The sequence below is a fragment of the Megalobrama amblycephala genome, linkage group LG9, assembly GCF_018812025.1.
Source record: "Megalobrama amblycephala isolate DHTTF-2021 linkage group LG9, ASM1881202v1, whole genome shotgun sequence".
Lineage (NCBI taxonomy): Eukaryota > Metazoa > Chordata > Actinopteri > Cypriniformes > Xenocyprididae > Megalobrama > Megalobrama amblycephala.
In genome coordinates this window covers 30,125,665-30,145,162 of record NC_063052.1, presented here as the reverse complement: position 1 = coordinate 30,145,162, position 19,498 = coordinate 30,125,665, and the positions used below count along the sequence as shown (strand labels likewise).

At 39.7% G+C, this 19,498-nt stretch overlaps 5 protein-coding genes and 1 pseudogene across 7 annotated transcripts in view; all 6 read left to right on the top strand.

The window, feature by feature from the left end:
* The first annotated feature begins 790 nt into the window (after window positions 1-790).
* LOC125275557 (protocadherin alpha-C2-like) overlaps window positions 791-19,498 on the top strand; it is a 198,744-nt gene continuing 180,036 nt past the window's right edge. For 2 of the 3 annotated variants that reach the window (XM_048202632.1, XM_048202612.1), the window contains exon 1: window positions 855-3,249. In XM_048202632.1, coding sequence (XP_048058589.1) covers window positions 895-3,249 — 2,355 coding nt within the window. In that variant the 5' untranslated portion in view covers window positions 855-894. Of the gene's footprint in view, window positions 3,250-19,498 lie in introns of all 3 variants that reach the window. The other variant, XM_048202637.1, reaches the window with a different exon arrangement.
* LOC125276067 (protocadherin alpha-2-like) lies at window positions 3,929-6,456 on the top strand. Its single transcript, XM_048203485.1, has one exon. It carries the CDS (start codon window positions 4,003-4,005, stop codon window positions 6,454-6,456), a length of 2,454 nt encoding a protein of 817 aa, XP_048059442.1. The 5' UTR covers window positions 3,929-4,002.
* Window positions 6,847-9,417, top strand: LOC125276066 (protocadherin alpha-8-like). Its single transcript, XM_048203484.1, has one exon. It carries the CDS (start codon window positions 6,991-6,993, stop codon window positions 9,415-9,417), a length of 2,427 nt encoding a protein of 808 aa, XP_048059441.1. The 5' UTR covers window positions 6,847-6,990.
* On the top strand, window positions 10,007-12,585 carry LOC125275596 (protocadherin gamma-A5-like). The gene has a single exon (XM_048202705.1). It carries the CDS (start codon window positions 10,098-10,100, stop codon window positions 12,477-12,479), a length of 2,382 nt encoding a protein of 793 aa, XP_048058662.1. The 5' UTR covers window positions 10,007-10,097; the 3' UTR covers window positions 12,480-12,585.
* Window positions 12,995-15,567, top strand: LOC125275595 (protocadherin gamma-A5-like). The gene has a single exon (XM_048202704.1). It carries the CDS (start codon window positions 13,186-13,188, stop codon window positions 15,565-15,567), a length of 2,382 nt encoding a protein of 793 aa, XP_048058661.1. The 5' UTR covers window positions 12,995-13,185.
* On the top strand, window positions 16,614-19,353 carry LOC125275575 (annotated as a pseudogene).

The following is a 19,498-nucleotide window of genomic DNA, read 5'->3' as shown; positions in this document are numbered from 1 at the left end:
GCAAAATCAGCGTTTCCATGTTATAAGTTAAGTTTCAAGAAGGAGAGGATGACTGCATGAATTCTGTTTTTCAATTTTATAAATTGAGCCAAACTGATTATTTTGAAAATGAAGAAGAGACAAAATTGCCATCTTTAAATTAACTAAATTGCTTGACAGAGAGCTTCAGGTCACTCACAGTCTACTTTTTCTTTTCTTTTCTTTTTTTCAAAGATACATATGCACATTCCAACTGTTGTCTCTTGTCATATCTTGGAATTAACCTAGCAGATTGAATTAATTCACTTTACGCGTTCTGAGCATCAAAACTTCATTAGTCTCGTTATATCATGTCATGTTATTTTAGTAGCCTAAGGACAGACCTGTTCATAAATATTTGTTTTCTTGGCGAGAGGCGCTGTGCAACTTATTGGTTCTGAAATAATGGGTTATTGCACCTGCTCCGTAATTCAGCAGCGTTATGATGAAATTGGTGATCAGTTAATTATGATGGTCGGTGTTGCTGTTGATTGTTTATAAAATAAATCCACTCTACAGACAAAATACACAGATATAACCATGTTTAAAATCGCTGTAATCTATTTTGATAAGAGAGGGTAATACGTCTTTATTTGTTATTTCTGAGCGGTTTTGCTTATGTGCGACGTTCTTCACAAACCTCATGGTGTCATTGTTGTACAGGGAAAGCGTCTCTTCGCCCTGCCCCCATATTCTAGTTTGTATTATGCAGGATGTTTAACGCAAAGGGAGGATGATTTTTGTTTGAAGACGGCCAAAGACAGAACTGCATAACGCCGTTTCGTGCTTCGCTTTTGTTTGTTCGGTTAAGATGAATATATATGTATGATCTAACCAGGTAGTTGCATTTACGTCTGGATTTCCTTATCGTTCGCAATGGAAGCTGGAAGACAAAGGCTCAAAAGGGAGCACTGGTGGATGATTATCTGTTTTCTTCTGTGCTTTGGGCAGCAGCTTTCAGCTCAAATAAGATACTCTATTCCAGAGGAGGTAAAAGAGGGATCTATTGTAGGAAATATCGCCAAGGATTTGGGACTTGATGCCAGTACTTTGATGGACAGACGGTTCCGTATCGTGTCTGGATCAGACGAAGCGCTTTTCGTGGTAAATCAGAACAATGGTGTCTTATATGTTCAAAGAAAAATAGACAGAGAAGAGCTGTGTGATAGTACTGGAGCATGCTTGATTAACCTAAAAATAGTAGTGGAAAATCCACTCGAGATCCATTATATTGTCGTTGAGATAACTGATGTAAATGATCACGCGCCTACATTCACAGAAAAAGAGAAGCGATTAGAAATTTCTGAAAACACGTTTCAAGGAACGCGTTTTCAGCTACAAGCTGCGAATGACCCTGATAGTGGAGTGAATTCTGTGCGCTTGTATAAATTAAGTCAAAATGAGCATTTTGATTTAGAAATAAGAGACAGGGGAGAAGATAAATTGCCTTTTCTGGTTTTACAAAAACCTCTTGACCGTGAACACAAAGCTGAACACAATTTAACATTAACAGCAATAGATGGTGGCAATCCGCAAAGGTCGGGATCACTGAACATAACAGTGCTTGTTCTTGATGTGAATGACAACCGTCCTGTATTTAGTCAAGATGTTTATTCTTCAACACTGCATGAAAACGTGCAAAATGGAACTTTAGTAATGAAAATTCTTGCAAGTGATTCTGATTACGGTCCAAATGGTGAAGTGTCTTACTCCTTTGGAGGGGCTAACAACCAGAACATGTTTCATATTTTTAGCTTGGATAGATTAACAGGTGAAATTCGTGTAATAGGAGAGGTGGACTTTGAAAAGAACAATGTTTATAAGTTGGATATACAGGCGTCTGACAATGGGCAACCGCCTTTGACTACTGACTGCAGAGTAATTATAAAAATACTTGACATAAATGATAATAAGCCGACCATTGATGTGACGTCACTATCGAACGTTGTACCTGAAGATTCGAAGCCTGGCACTGTAATTTCACTCATTAGTGTTACTGACAGAGACACTGGTGTTAATGGAAAAGTTGTGTGCTCTCTCTCAGAAAATGTTCCGTTTGAAGTAAAACCATCAGTTCAGGAAAACATGTATTCGTTAGTGACTAAAAGAAACCTGGACCGTGAAACTGTATCACATTATGAAATTACAATAACAGCGACTGACTTGGGTCAGCCTCCACTGTCCTCATATAAAACTCTGAGCGTGCAGGTGTCAGATGTTAATGATAACCCACCTGAATTTAGCCTAAATCCCATAGAATTATATATGATTGAAAACAATGCTGCAGGCGCGCCCATTCTCACGCTGAGTGCTTTTGACAAAGACCTAAATGAAAACTCTGTGATTTCATATCAGATTATTAAAGGAAATGGGACACAAAGTGACATGACATCGTTTCTGAATATTAATTCTGAGACAGGCGCGATTTATGCACTGAAAAGTTTTGATTTTGAAACCACCAAAACGTTCCAGTTCCAAGTACTCGCTTCAGACTCTGGAAGTCCGTCTCTGAGCAGTAACGTGACTGTGAACGTGTTTATTCTGGATCAGAACGACAACGTTCCAGTGATCTTATATCCAGTCAGCGCTAACGGTTCTGCTGAGGGTGTGGAAGAGATTCCCCGTAATGTGAACGCAGGTCATTTGGTGACTAAAGTCAGAGCCTATGACGCAGATATAGGATACAACGGCTGGTTATTGTTTTCACTGCAGGAAGTTAGTGAGCACAGTCTCTTTGGTTTGGACCGCTATACAGGACAGATAAGGACCCTTCGCTCATTCACAGAAACAGACGAGGCCCAGCATAAACTGCTCATACTGGTCAAAGACAATGGGAACGTTTCACTCTCAGCAACAGCGACTGTGATTGTCAAAGTTGTGGAGCCCAAAGAGGCTTTTGCAGCTTCTGATGTGAAAAACGCAGTAAAAGACGAGGAGGAAAACGACGTGACGTTTTATTTGATCATCACTTTGGGCTCGGTTTCGGTGCTTTTTGTCATCAGCATCATCGTGTTGATTGTAATGCAGTGCTCCAAATCTACAGACTATTCGTCTAAGTATTTACAGGACACAAATTACGACGGGACTCTGTGTCACAGCATCCAGTACAGATCTGGAGACAAACGGTACATGTTAGTTGGACCCAGAATGAGTATCGGTTCTACTATAGTCCCGGGCAGTAATGGAAATACACTAGTGATACCAGATCGCAGGAGGAGAGATTCTGGAGAGGTAAGATGGCGGATTAATTTTCTATTTCTTGTGATTTATTTCTATTCTTTTTTTGTATACAATTATTTAACTCGTACATCTTCACCTACATGCTACAAAATATGTTATCATATAACTGATTCTAAGTTAATAAGTTCTTTTCATTGCTTATAAAAGAAAGCATGTGCATAGTACTTATCCAAATATCTAAACATTTATTGATATTCGAAGTAGTGACAGGGAGCTGTCCACTGCCCTGGTGCTGAAATTAGTTGCGGTTCCCTTGGCATGGCCTGGGTTTCAAATGCATTAAAAGTGGCTTTATAGTGCTCAAACATGCATCTAAACAAGTTATTTTGTGTTATTCATGCAATTTATGAAACGACGCAACATTGTGCCACTAAATATAATTTTTAAGTTGTTTTGTACATAAATGTGCTTAAATGTTTTTGAGGACTATTCTTTCTGTAGAGCGCTTGATGTCACTGTTACTCTAGCATTTGAGTAATACATTGAATTAAACTTGTATACATTTCTGAATGAAAATTCTTTCTACACCAATTTTTTTTTTTTTTTTTCAAGTGTACACACCTGAGTTTTTTTGTGCAAAAACAAATCCACTCCACATGGTGTCAGTGTTACTCTAAGTTATTGTATTATAGCAAACCCAACCCCATCAGGCGTCAGCTAATGAGAAACAGAACAGTGTTTTGTGCAGAGAGACGGGCAGTATAACTGTGCGTTTAAAGCAGTGGTAACTAGTAATTTCATCGCATGTCGTTTTTCGATAATGCACACGATACCAGAGATTGGAATAGGAAAATACAGTGTTTCATGGGCAGAGCATTTGTAATTCGAAAATATTTTGCAATGGATGTCGGAGGACAATGGAGCAGACGGCCGAGCTGGTGGATTACTCTCTCTTTGCTCTTGTGCTTCGGGAATCTGGGTACTGCACAGATAAAATACAATGTCCCGGAGGAAGTGAAAGAAGGATCTGTTGTGGGAAATATTGCTAAGGATTTAAACCTTGATGTCAGCAATTTGGCGCACCGACGGTTTCGTATTGTTTCTGGACCTGATGATGCGCTTTTCCAGGTAAATCAGAACAATGGGGAACTGTATGTCAATAAGAGAATCGACAGAGAGAAGCTTTGTGATGGAAACGCTGTTTGTTCGATAAGTTTGAAATGCGTTGTTGAAGACCCCTTAGAGGTGCATTACATAGAAGTTGAAATATCTGATGTAAACGATAATCCACCCATTTTCCCGAGATCTGAGCAGCAATTTGAAATAGCTGAGCATACGCTTTTGGGAACGCGCTTTCAAGTCCAAACGGCCAGAGATCCTGATCTGGGAATGAATACGGTTCGATATTATAAATTAAGTCAGAATGAGCTGTTTGATATCGACGTTCGGGAAAGGCATGAAACAAAAATACCATTTTTAGTTTTAAAGAAAGCGCTGGACAGAGAAAGGCAAGGCAAGCATAGACTCACACTGACAGCCACAGATGGTGGAAATCCACCGAAATCAGGGACTCTGAATATCACCGTTATTGTCTTGGATATAAATGATAATCGTCCAGTATTCAGCCGCGACTCATATTCTGCAACAATCCTGGAAAACGCACCTCTGGGCACTGTCGTGATTAAAATCAACGCAACTGATTTAGATAAAGGAATGAATGGCGAAATCGAGTACTTGTTAGGAGAAAATTTGGATGGAAAAATCCACGACCTGTTTACGCTTGACAAGAACACGGGCGAATTACAAGTTAAAGGGAACATAGACTTTGAGGAAACTGGTGTATTTAAATTAGATGTGCAGGCGTCTGATAAAGGCCAGCCTCCCCTGATAGCTGAAGCAGAACTTAGCATTAAAGTCACAGATGTTAATGATAACTCTCCTGAAATTGAGATAACATCACTTTCTAGTGTTATATCTGAAAATGCGAATCCTGGAACGGCCATAGCCTTAATAAGCGTTTCAGACAAGGACTCTGGTGTCAATGGCAGAGTCATTTGTACATTACCTGAAAATATGCCCTTTGAGCTGAAATCATCATTTAAAGAGAATATGTATTCATTAGTGACAAAGGGACGTTTAGATAGAGAAGTTACTTCAAGCTATGAAATCACTGTAACAGCCACTGACTTAGGACAGCCACCGCTGTCTTCTTTTAAAATATTAAATATACAGGTCTCTGATGTGAATGACAACTCCCCACAGTTTACCCAGAACACTTTTGAGCTTTATTTATATGAAAACAATGTCCCTGGTGCTTCTATATTCTCTGTTACTGCTTTTGATAAAGACTTAAACGAAAATGCTGCAATAGCATATCACCTAAATCAAGGTGATTTGACATCTTTTCTAAACATTAATTCAGAAACGGGAATTATTTATGCACTAAAAAGTTTTGATTTTGAAACGACCAAAACGTTCCAGTTTCATGTGCTCGCTACAGACTCTGGAAGTCCGTCTCTGAGCAGTAACGTGACTGTGAACGTGTTTATTCTGGATCAGAACGACAACGTTCCAGTGATCTTATATCCAGTCAGCGCTAACGGTTCTGCTGAGGGTGTGGAAGAGATTCCCCGTAATGTGAACGCAGGTCATTTGGTGACTAAAGTCAGAGCCTATGACGCAGATATAGGATACAACGGCTGGTTATTGTTTTCACTGCAGGAAGTTAGTGAGCACAGTCTCTTTGGTTTGGACCGCTATACAGGACAGATAAGGACCCTTCGCTCATTCACAGAAACAGACGAGGCCCAGCATAAACTGCTCATACTGGTCAAAGACAATGGGAACGTTTCGCTCTCAGCAACAGCGACTGTGATTGTCAAAGTTGTGGAGCCCAAAGAGGCTTTTGCCGCTTCTGATGTGAAAAACGCAGTAAAAGACGAGGAGGAAAACGACGTGACGTTTTATTTGATCATCACTTTGGGCTCGGTTTCAGTGCTTTTTGTCATCAGCATCATCGTGTTGATTGTAATGCAGTGCTCCAAATCTACAGACTATTCGTCCAAGTATTTGCAGGACACAAATTACGACGGGACTCTGTGTCACAGCATCCAGTACAGATCTGGAGACAAACGGTACATGTTAGTTGGACCCAGAATGAGTATCGGTTCTACAATTGCACCAGGCAGTAATAGAAATACTCTAGTGATACCAGATCGCAGGAGGAGAGACTCTGGAGAGGTAAGGATGTTTTTATAGTATTTTTGAAGGTTTTAATTGGGATTTATTTAAATGTGAAAAAGGTTAATATATTTGTTTTTCTGCACTCAACGAAACTCAATGTGTTGAGCATTATTAAAGCGCGTGCATTTTTTATTTTATTTTTATTTTTTTTAAGAGGAGCTGTTTGTCGTGCAACGTGAATCATATATATATATATATATATATATATATATATGTGTGTGTGTGTGTGTGTGTGTGTGTGTGTGTGTGTGTGTGTTAATTATTCTGCAAATTGAAAATGGAAACGAGGTAACTTCTAATGCTCCACTCGGTGTCAGTGTTGCTCTAATTTTTGTTTTCCAGTTTTAAGTCCGGCCCATAATGATGACACGCAGTCTTGTATTGTCCTTATCCATGGGGATGGTGCGATCTGAAAAGGTGCGATCTGTCCTCCGTGTTTATTAAGGTTTTCGTTTAAATATTTTGCATTACGCAGATCAATTATATGATATAGCGTTGTTTGTAATCGCCGAGGATATATTTCTGGCAGTGTCTCGGTAATCATTCGCCATGGAAGCCAGAGAACAAAGGCGCAAATGGGACTACTGGTGGATTGCTTTGTGTTTCTCCTTGCTTCTGTGTTTTGGACAGCAGGTTTCGGCGCAGATAAGATACTCTATTCCAGAAGAATTGAAAGAAGGATCCGTTGTAGGACATATTGCTAAGGATCTTGGCCTTGATGTCAGCACTTTAGTTAACAGGAGATTTCGTATCGTGTCTGGATCAAAGGATGCTCTTTTTCAGGTAAATCAAAACAATGGCGTCTTATATGTCCATAAGAACATTGACAGAGAGGAACTGTGTGATGGAAATGGCGCATGCTTGATTAATCTAAAAATGGTAGTCGAAGATCCATTGGAAATACATTACGTTGGAGTACAGATAACCGATGTTAATGATAATTCACCCACATTTACAGAAGAGGAGCAGCATTTTGAGATTGCGGAACACACACCCACAGGGACACGTTTCCAAATACAGGCAGCGCGAGATGCTGATACGACAGTAAATAATGTCCGGTCGTATAAACTCAGTCAGAATGAGCATTTCGAAGTTGAGACAAAGGATAGAGATGAAGAAAAAATACCGCTTTTAGTTTTAAAGAAAGCGCTTGACCGGGAAAACGCAGCAGAGCATAGATTAATTCTAACTGCAATCGATGGTGGAAATCCACCACGGTCAGGTAATCTTAACATAATTGTTACTGTTCTTGATGTTAATGATAACCGTCCTGTGTTCAGTCAAGACTCATATTCTGTAACAGTAAAAGAAAATGCTGCAATCGGAACATTATTGATAAAACTGAACGCAACTGACTTAGATGAGGGTTCAAATGGTGTTGTAGAATACGCATTTGGAAGGAACTTGAAGCGCAAAGTATACGATCTATTTAAACTGGATAGTGCAACAGGAGAAATTCAGATTAAAGGTGAACTGGACTTTGAGGAAACGGAGGTGTACAAATTAGACGTGCAGGCATCAGATAAAGGCCAGCCTCCACTGGTCGTTGAATCTGTCGTTACTATTAAGATAATAGACATAAATGATAACGCTCCTGAAATAGACGTAACCTCGCTTTCCAGTGTTGTTTCTGAGGATTCTAAACCTGGTACTGTAATTTCACTGATTAGCATCAGTGATAAAGACTCGGGTATAAATGGGAAGATTGTACCAAGTATTTCTGATAGTGTTCCTTTTGAGCTGAAACCATCATTTCAGGAGAATATTTATTCCCTTGTAACGAAGGGAAAACTAGATCGAGAGCTGGTGTCCCATTATGACATAACAATAACAGCCACTGACTTAGGACAGCCGCCTTTATCCTCCTTTAAATCTCTGAGCGTGCAGGTATCAGATGTTAATGATAACAGTCCTGAATTTTCTCAAAATCCGCTTGAATTGTATTTAGTAGAAAATAACGCAGCTGGTGCCTCCATACTGTCTGTGAGCGCATCCGATAAAGATTTAAATGAAAACGCAATGATTACTTACTATATAATTAGAGGAGATGCTGCACAAAATTATATGGCCTCATTCTTGAACATTAACTCTGAAACGGGGGTTATTTACGCCTTAAACCGTTTTGACTTTGAAGTAATTAGAAACGTTTCCAGTTCCAAGTGCTCGCTTGCAAAGGATTCAGGAACTCCTCAACTTAGCAGTAACGTGACAGTGAACGTGTTTATTCTGGATCAGAACGACAACGTTCCAGTGATCTTATATCCAGTCAGCGCTAACGGTTCTGCTGAGGGTGTGGAAGAGATTCCCCGTAATGTGAACGCAGGTCATTTGGTGACTAAAGTCAGAGCCTATGACGCAGATATAGGATACAACGGCTGGTTATTGTTTTCACTGCAGGAAGTTAGTGAGCACAGTCTCTTTGGTTTGGACCGCTATACAGGACAGATAAGGACCCTTCGCTCATTCACAGAAACAGACGAGGCCCAGCATAAACTGCTCATACTGGTCAAAGACAATGGGAACGTTTCGCTCTCAGCAACAGCGACTGTGATTGTCAAAGTTGTGGAGCCCAAAGAGGCTTTTGCAGCTTCTGATGTGAAAAACGCAGTAAAAGACGAGGAGGAAAACGACGTGACGTTTTATTTGATCATCACTTTGGGCTCGGTTTCAGTGCTTTTTGTCATCAGCATCATCGTGTTGATTGTAATGCAGTGCTCCAAATCTACAGACTATTCGTCCAAGTATTTACAGGACACAAATTACGACGGGACTCTGTGTCACAGCATCCAGTACAGATCTGGAGACAAACGGTACATGTTAGTTGGACCCAGAATGAGTATCGGTTCTACAATTGCACCAGGCAGTAATAGGAATACTCTAGTGATACCAGATCGCAGGAGGAGAGATTCTGGAGAGGTAAGACTGGCGATTAATTTTCTATTCCTTAAGACTTATTCCTGTTATTTTTGTATATAATTGTTTAACTCGTAGATTTTCACCTACAGGCCACAAAATATGTTATCATATAACTGATGAGCTAATTGCAAGTTAATAAGTTCTTTTGATTGTTTTGCTTTGCAAAAAAAGTATGTGCATAGTACTTATCCAAATGTCTAAACATATATTGATATTCAAAGAAGTGACAGCGTAAAGGGAGCTGTCCGCTGCCCTGGTGCTGAAATTAGTTGCGGTTCCCTTGGCATGACCTGGGTTTAAAATGCATTAAAAGTGCCTTTATTGAGCTCACACATGCGTCTAGAAAAGTTGTTTTGGGTGTTATTTATGCATTTTATGAAACGATTCAACATGTAGGTTTAGTGTGCCACTGAATGCAATTCTTTTAAGTTGTTAAGTTGTTTTGATGTGCTATGCATGTTTTTGAGGGCTTTTCTTTCTGTAGACCGCTCGATGTCACTGTTGCTCTAGTATTTGTGGAGCAGATTAAGACCTGCCTTTGATGATGACCTGAAACAGACTGTATTGTTCCTCACATTCGTGAGGAAACATTCGCGAGCTGATGAACAGTATAACGCTAATAGGCTGTGCTAACTGTATTCACAATGGATTTATTTTGTTTTGCGCGTTCTATCTAACATTATATTGTGGCGTCTAATTATATATTGATCATTGGAATAACGGTGCAGTAAACACTCGCCATGGAAGCCGGAGGACAAAGGCGCGGATGGCAGTACTGCTGGATTTCTCTGTGCTTCTCTTTGCTTGTGTGCCTCGGACAGCAGGTTTCAGCGCAGATAAGATACTCTGTTCCAGAAGAGGTGAAAGAGGGATCTGTCGTCGGAAATTGTGCTAAGGATTTGGGTCTTGATGTCAGTACATTGGTGGACAGACGGTTCCGTATTGTGTCTGGATCAAATGACGGTCTTTTCCAGGTAAATCAGAACAATGGCATCTTGTATGTGGATAAGCATATTGACAGAGAGGAGGTGTGTGATGGAAATAGCGCCTGCTTGATTAATCTGAAAATTGTTGTCGAAAAGCCTCTCGAGGTCCATTATGTGGAAATTGAAATAACAGATGTGAATGATCACTCTCCTTCCTTCCACGATAAAGACTTTTATCTAGAGGTTTGGGAAAACACTGTAACTGGAACAAGATTTGAACTTCAAACTGCTCGAGATCTGGATGTGGGAGTTAATTCAGTTCGGTTTTACCAGCTGAGTAAAAATGGGCATTTTGATTTGGAAATCAAAGATAGTGTATACGGAGAAAAAAACCCTTTCTTAGTATTACAGAAACCATTAGACAGAGAAACCACTCAAATACACAGGTTATTACTAACTGCAGTAGATGGCGGAAGTCCACCAAAATCTGGCACTCTTAACATCACTATCTTTGTTCTGGATGTAAACGATAACCGCCCCATATGCAGTAGTGATGCATTAACAATAACTTTGCGGGAAAATGCAATTATTGACACTGTAGTGACAATTATAAATGCAAGTGATGCAGATAGTGGTAAGAATGGTGAAGTAGAATATACATACGGTAGAAACATGAAGCCAAAAATACGTGAGATATTTCAATTAGACCAGGCGACTGGTGAAATACGAGTTAAAGGCTTGATTGACTTTGAAGAAAATGAAATCTACAGTTTGATAATAAGGGCATCAGACAAGGGTCTTCCTCCTTTGAACACTGATTGTCAGCTTATCATTAAAGTTGAAGATGTAAACGACAATAAACCAGAAATACAAGTAACATCTCTTTCAAATGTAATTTCGGAGGACGCAAAAATAGGAACAGTTATTTCTCTTATAAGTGTAAGTGATAAAGATTCTGGCATTAATGGAAAAGTCGTGTGTAGCTTGTCTGAAAATGTGCCATTTGAGTTAAAACCGTCTGTTCAGGATAACATGTATTCCCTTGTAACGAAAGAACGCTTAGATCGAGAGCTGGTGTCCGAATATGATATCAAAATAACAGCAACAGATTTAGGTAACCCTTCTCTGTCAGCTTATAAAACTATGTTTGTACAGGTGTCAGATGTAAATGATAACATTCCAGAATTTTCTTCGAATCCTCTTGAGCTTTACTTAACTGAAAACAATCTTCCAGGCGCTTCTATATATTCTGTCAGTGCCTCAGACAAAGATATTAATGAAAATGCTGCCATAACTTATCATATCATTAGAGGTGGAGGGACACAGAACGACATGGCATCCGTCATGAATATTAATTCTGAGACTGGTGTTATTCACGCGCTAAAGAGCTTCGACTTTGAAACTACCAAAACGTTCCAGTTCCATGTACTCGCTTCAGACTCTGGAAGTCCGTCTCTGAGCAGTAACGTGACTGTGAACGTGTTTATTCTGGATCAGAACGACAACGTTCCTGTGATCTTATATCCAGTCAGCGCTAACGGTTCTGCTGAGGGTGTGGAAGAGATTCCCCGTAATGTGAACGCAGGTCATTTGGTGACTAAAGTCAGAGCCTATGACGCAGATATAGGATACAACGGCTGGTTATTGTTTTCACTGCAGGAAGTTAGTGAGCACAGTCTCTTTGGTTTGGACCGCTATACAGGACAGATAAGGACCCTTCGCTCATTCACAGAAACAGACGAGGCCCAGCATAAACTGCTCATACTGGTCAAAGACAATGGGAACGTTTCACTCTCAGCAACAGCGACTGTGATTGTCAAAGTTGTGGAGCCCAAAGAGGCTTTTGCAGCTTCTGATGTGAAAAACGCAGTAAAAGACGAGGAGGAAAACGACGTGACGTTTTATTTGATCATCACTTTGGGCTCGGTTTCAGTGCTTTTTGTCATCAGCATCATCGTGTTGATTGTAATGCAGTGCTCCAAATCTACAGACTATTCGTCCAAGTATTTGCAGGACACAAATTATGACGGGACTCTGTGTCACAGCATCCAGTACAGATCTGGAGACAAACGGTACATGTTAGTTGGACCCAGAATGAGTATCGGTTCTACAATTGCACCAGGCAGTAATAGGAACACTCTAGTGATACCAGATCGCAGGAGGAGAGATTCTGGAGAGGTAAGACTAGCGGATTAAATTTCTATTTTATGTGATTTATTTCTATTCTTTTTTATACTATTATTTAACTCGTACATTTTCAACTACAGGTTATAAATATAACTGATGAGCTAATTGCAAGTTAATAAGTTCTTTTTATTGTTTTGCTTTGCAAAAAAAGTATGTGCATAGTACTTATCCAAATGTCTAAACATTTATTGATATTCGAAGAAGTGACAACGTAAAGGGAGCTGTCCGCTGCCCTGGTGCTGAAATTAGTTGCGGTTCCCTTGGCATGGCCTGGGTTTCTAATGCATTAAATGTGCCTTTATTGAGCTCACACATGCATCTACACAAGTTGTTTTGGGTGTTATTTATGCATTTTATGACACGATGCAACATGTAGGTTTAGTGTGCCACTGAATGCAATTCTTTTAAGTTGTTAAGTTGTTTTGATGTGCTATGCATGTTTTTGAAGGCTTTTCTTTCTGTAGACCGCTCGATGTCACTGTTGCTCTAGTATTTGTGGAGCAGATTAAGACCTGCCTTTGCTGATGACGTGAAACGGACTGTATTGTTCCTCACATTCGTGAGGAAACATTCGCGAGCTGATGAACAGTATAACGCTAATAGTCTGTTCTAACTGTATTCACAATGGATTTGTTTTGCGCGTTCTATCTAACATTATATTGTGGCGTCTAATTATATATTGATCATTGGAATAACGGTGCAGTAAACACTCGTCATGGAAGCCGGAGGACAAAGGCGCGGATGGCAGTACTGCTGGATTTCTCTGTGCTTCTCTTTGCTTGTGTGCCTCGGACAGCAGGTTTCAGCGCAGATAAGATACTCTGTTCCAGAAGAGGTGAAAGAGGGATCTGTCGTCGGAAATTGTGCTAAGGATTTGGGTCTTGATGTCAGTACATTGGTGGACAGACGGTTCCGTATTGTGTCTGGATCAAATGACGGTCTTTTCCAGGTAAATCAGAACAATGGCATCTTGTATGTGGATAAGCACATTGACAGAGAGGAGGTGTGTGATGGAAATAGCGCCTGCTTGATTAATCTGAAAATTGTTGTCGAAAAGCCTCTCGAGGTCCATTATGTGGAAGTTGAAATAACAGATGTGAATGATCACTCTCCTTCCTTCCACGATAAAGACTTCTACCTAGAGGTTGCGGAAAACACGGTGACTGGAACACGATTTGAACTTCAAACTGCTCGAGATCTGGATGTGGGAGTTAATTCAGTTCGGTTTTACCAGCTGAGTAAAAATGGGCATTTTGATTTGGAAATCAAAGATAGTGTATACGGAGAAAAAAACCCTTTCTTAGTATTACAGAAACCATTAGACAGAGAAACCACTCAAATACACAGGTTATTACTAACTGCAGTAGATGGCGGAAGTCCACCAAAATCTGGCACTCTTAACATCACTATCTTTGTTCTGGATGTAAACGATAACCGCCCCATATGCAGTAGTGATGCATTAACAATAACTTTGCGGGAAAATGCAATTATTGACACTGTAGTGACAATTATAAATGCAAGTGATGCAGATAGTGGTAAGAATGGTGAAGTGGAATATACATACGGTAGAAACATGAAGCCAAAAATACGTGAGATATTTCAATTAGACCAGGCGACTGGTGAAATACGAGTTAAAGGCTTGATTGACTTTGAAGAAAATGAAATCTACAGTTTGATAATAAGGGCATCAGACAAGGGTCTTCCTCCTTTGAACACTGATTGTCAGCTTATCATTAAAGTTGAAGATGTAAACGACAATAAACCAGAAATACAAGTAACATCTCTTTCAAATGTAATTTCGGAGGACGCAAAAATCGGAACAGTTATTTCTCTTATAAGTGTAAGTGATAAAGATTCTGGCATTAATGGAAAAGTCGTGTGTAGCTTGTCTGAAAATGTGCCATTTGAGTTAAAACCGTCTGTTCAGGATAACATGTATTCCCTTGTAACGAAAGAACGCTTAGATCGAGAGCTGGTGTCCGAATATGATATCAAAATAACAGCAACAGATTTAGGTAACCCTTCTCTGTCAGCTTATAAAACTATGTTTGTACAGGTGTCAGATGTAAATGATAACATTCCAGAATTTTCTTCGAATCCTCTTGAGCTTTACTTAACTGAAAACAATCTTCCAGGCGCTTCTATATATTCTGTCAGTGCCTCAGACAAAGATATTAATGAAAATGCTGCCATAACTTATCATATCATTAGAGGTGGAGGGACACAGAACGACATGGCATCTGTCATGAATATTAATTCTGAGACTGGTGTTATTCACGCGCTAAAGAGCTTCGACTTTGAAACTACCAAAACGTTCCAGTTTCATGTACTCGCTTCAGACTCTGGAAGTCCGTCTCTGAGCAGTAACGTGACTGTGAACGTGTTTATTCTGGATCAGAACGACAACGTTCCAGTGATCTTATATCCAGTCAGCGCTAACGGTTCTGCTGAGGGTGTGGAAGAGATTCCCCGTAATGTGAACGCAGGTCATTTGGTGACTAAAGTCAGAGCCTATGACGCAGATATAGGATACAACGGCTGGTTATTGTTTTCACTGCAGGAAGTTAGTGAGCACAGTCTCTTTGGTTTGGACCGCTATACAGGACAGATAAGGACCCTTCGCTCATTCACAGAAACAGACGAGGCCCAGCATAAACTGCTCATACTGGTCAAAGACAATGGGAACGTTTCGCTCTCAGCAACAGCGACTGTGATTGTCAAAGTTGTGGAGCCCAAAGAGGCTTTTGCAGCTTCTGATGTGAAAAACGCAGTAAAAGACGAGGAGGAAAACGACGTGACGTTTTATTTGATCATCACTTTGGGCTCGGTTTCAGTGCTTTTTGTCATCAGCATCATCGTGTTGATTGTAATGCAGTGCTCCAAATCTACAGACTATTCGTCCAAGTATTTGCAGGACACAAATTACGACGGGACTCTGTGTCACAGCATCCAGTACAGATCTGGAGACAAACGGTACATGTTAGTTGGACCCAGAATGAGTATCGGTTCTACTATTGCACCAGGCAGTAATAGGAATACTCTAGTGATACCAGATCGCAGGAGGAGAGATTCTGGAGAGGTAAGTACAAACGATTAATTCTAATAACATTCATCCTGTTTGTTTGATATTTTTGTACGCTTTAATTGCCAAATGGTATACTTTTACATATTCCCATAGCTCAATCTCGTTTGATTGGCAGCGTTTCTTTTCTGATTGTAATGCGAGTAACCTCAGCTCGCGGGGAGCTGTTCACTACTTTGGTGCTGAAATTAGATGCAGTTCCTCCAGAATAAGTTTTACTGTCAAAGGCGTAAATTCAGACACATAAAAATCCTTGGTAACACGTTAGTTTAGTGTCTAATTCTCACTATTAACCAGTTGCTTATTAGCATGCATATTACTAGGATATTGGTTGTTTATTAGTACTTATAAAGCACATATTAATGCCTTATTCTGCGTGACCATATTCTACATACCTTAATCCTACCCAATACCTAAACTTAACATCTACCTAATTTTTAAGTCGTAGTTAATAGTTAGTTAATAGTGAGATTTGTATCACAATCTAAAGTGTGACCAGATCCTTTTTTTATTATTATTTGAATACCTTGAAATAATCTAAAATAAAATAAAAAAATTCCAGTGTCAGTCGTCAAAAATACTGAAAAGATGTGAACTTAAATTCATAATTTCTCATGTTTGCTTTTTACACTTGTATTTCAAACTGTTGATTTTAGATCATTTTTGTTTGTCAAGTACTGGCATTATTAGACATAAATACTAACTTTTTTCCTCGCTATATAAAGTTTAATTTACATTTAAAATTTACATGTATTTGTGTCCATAGTGCGTTTAATCTCCTATATTTTAGCTATACACTGTAATAAATTCTCGAAGTTGTAAGTAAAACAGATTATTGGATTATGTTTTACAAGAAAATACTATTCCAGTTTTTCTACTTCAAAAATTTCAAGTTTACTTCATTGTGTTACCGTGCACTTTCTGAGTGAAAATTTATTAAAGGTAAATAGTAACATTCAATTTTATAATGAGATTTTCACATTAAGTGACTTTTGTAATTGGCTCAACAGGGAATGTAACATTTTCAGCATTCATAAACATCAAGAGATGTGTTTGAAATGAACAGTTGACCACTCGGTGTCAGTATTACTCTATGATATGCTGGAGGGATTATGCCCTGCCCTAGATGGTGACATGCGCAGTGCTGTATCTGTACATTTTAGGAGCCAGTGTGAGGCGAAGAGAATTTTAATGGTTACGGTGGATAGACGGTACGACGCAGGACCTCATTTGAACTATTTACCTGATTGTGACACTACACCGTTTATCCTGTTGTGAGTAATCACGGACAATACATGTCTGGTCCTGGAATACTTTTGCTGTAATCGCTCGCGATGGATAAGGATGGACAAAGGCGCAGGAGTGTGTACTGGTGGATTGCTTTGTGTTTGATGCTGCTTTGTAAGCAGCCTGTTTCAGCACAGATCAGATATTCTATTCCAGAGGAGGCGAAAGAGGGAACACAAGTGGGAAATATTGCTAAGGATCTCGGTCTTGATGTCAGTTCGTTAGAGCACAGACGATTCCGTATTGTTTCTGGATCTAAAGACAGCTTTTTCCAGGTAAATCAGAACAATGGCATCTTGTATGTTGATAAGAAAATCGACCGAGAGGAGATTTGTGATGGCAATAGCGCATGTTTGCTAAACTTAAAGATTGCAGTTGAAAATCCACTCGAAGTTCATTATGTTGAGGTTGAAATAACAGATGTAAACGATCACTTCCCTTCTTTCCCAGAAAAAGACTTGCAGATTAAAATAGCGGAAAACACTTTAAAAGGCACACGTTTTGGTCTCCCAACCGCAAGAGATTTGGATGTTGGCGTTAATTCCATTCGTTCATATCGGCTCGGACAAAATGATCATTTTGATATAGAGATAAGAGACAGTGAATACGGAGATAAAAGTTATTTTCTGCTTTTACAGAAACCATTAGATAGGGAGAATCAAGATAAGCACGTCTTAACTTTGACTGCTGTAGATGGTGGGAATCCACCAAAATCAGGCACTTTAAATATAACTGTCACGGTCCTCGATGTTAACGACAACCGACCAATATGCAACCGAGAGACGTACACTATTGCGTTAAATGAGAACGCCTCTCCCGGTTTTACGGTTACATTTGTTAATGCAACTGACCCAGATGAGGGTGTTAATGGAGAAGTTGAATATGCTTATGGTAGAAATGTACAGCGTAAAGTACGTGATATTTTTGACTTGGATGAAGTGACAGGTGAAATACGTGTCAAAGGCAAAATTGATTTCGAAGAGAATGAAATTTATAGTCTGAACATAATGGCTTCTGATAAGGGACGCCCTCCAATGGATACTGACTGCAGAGTTATCATTAAGATTATAGATGTCAATGATAATGAACCTGAGATTGAAGTCACGTCACTTTCTAATATTGTTTCTGAAGATGCAAAACCCGGCACAGTCATTTCTCTTATAAGCATAACGGACAGAGATTCTGGAATTAATGGTAAAGTAGTTTGTAGCTTGTCAAAGAATGTGCCGTTTGAGTTGAAACCATATGTTCAGCAGAACATGTATTCTCTAGTAACCAAAGAGAGTTTGGACCGGGAGGTTGCGTCCCATTATGACATTACAGTAACAGCTACTGATTTAGGCAGCCCAGCTCTTTCAGCCTCAAAATCTCTAAGCGTAGAGGTGTCCGATGTTAACGATAATGCACCGCAATTTCCCCACAGCCCTCTTGAGATTTACCTGTTTGAAAATAATCCACCTGGAGAGTCAATATTCTCTGTGAGCGCCACTGACAAAGACACAAATGAAAATGCCCATATTACGTATCATATTATAAGAGGCGATCAGACACAAAGCGATATGACTTCATTCCTCAATATCAATTCTGAAACGGGCGTAATTAGCGCTCTCAAATGTTTTGACTTTGAAACAGTAAAAAAGTTTCAGTTCCACATACTCGCTACAGACTCTGGAAGTCCGTCTCTGAGCAGTAACGTGACTGTGAACGTGTTTATTCTGGATCAGAACGACAACGTTCCAGTGATCTTATATCCAGTCAGCGCTAACGGTTCTGCTGACGGTGTGGAAGAGATTCCCCGTAATGTGAACGCAGGTCATTTGGTGACTAAAGTCAGAGCCTATGACGCAGATATAGGATACAACGGCTGGTTATTGTTTTCACTGCAGGAAGTTAGTGAGCACAGTCTCTTTGGTTTGGACCGCTATACAGGACAGATAAGGACCCTTCGCTCATTCACAGAAACAGACGAGGCCCAGCATAAACTGCTCATACTGGTCAAAGACAATGGGAACGTTTCGCTCTCAGCAACAGCGACTGTGATTGTCAAAGTTGTGGAGCCCAAAGAGGCTTTTGCAGCTTCTGATGTGAAAAACGCAGTAAAAGACGAGGAGGAAAACGACGTGACGTTTTATCGATCATCACTTTGGGCTCGGTTTCAGTGCTTTTTGTCATCAGCATCATCGTGTTGATTGTAATGCAGTGCTCCAAATCTACAGACTATTCGTCCAAGTATTTGCAGGACACAAATTACGACGGGACTCTGTGTCACAGCATCCAGTACAGATCTGGAGACAAACGGTACATGTTAGTTGGACCCAGAATGAGTATCGGTTCTACAATTGCACCAGGCAGTAATAGGAATACTCTAGTGATACCAGATCGCAGGAGGAGAGATTCTGGAGAGGTAAGCGCCCTTTCACTTATATTAAGAAATTTTAATTTCAAGTGTTTTGTCGTTTTCGCTAGATATTATTCAGTTTCCAGTGGAATTAAATAAGACTGGTTAATATATTTGTTTTTAAATGAAAAAAAACAAAAAAAAAAAAACATATATATTTTAGTAATTTTGTATTCCAGGCCAATAATATATAAAGCGCGTGCGTGGTGCTGAAATCTCTCTTCCGCTTTCATGGTTACTGACTATTTATTTCTCATTTTC

Bases quoted from the DNA above. Each gene is read 5' to 3' on its own strand.
- LOC125276067 (XM_048203485.1), top strand. From the start codon at position 4,003: ATGTCGTTTTTCGATAATGCACACGATACCAGAGATTGGAATAGGAAA.
- LOC125276066 (XM_048203484.1), top strand. From the start codon at position 6,991: ATGGAAGCCAGAGAACAAAGGCGCAAATGGGACTACTGGTGGATTGCT.
- LOC125275596 (XM_048202705.1), top strand. From the start codon at position 10,098: ATGGAAGCCGGAGGACAAAGGCGCGGATGGCAGTACTGCTGGATTTCT.
- LOC125275595 (XM_048202704.1), top strand. From the start codon at position 13,186: ATGGAAGCCGGAGGACAAAGGCGCGGATGGCAGTACTGCTGGATTTCT.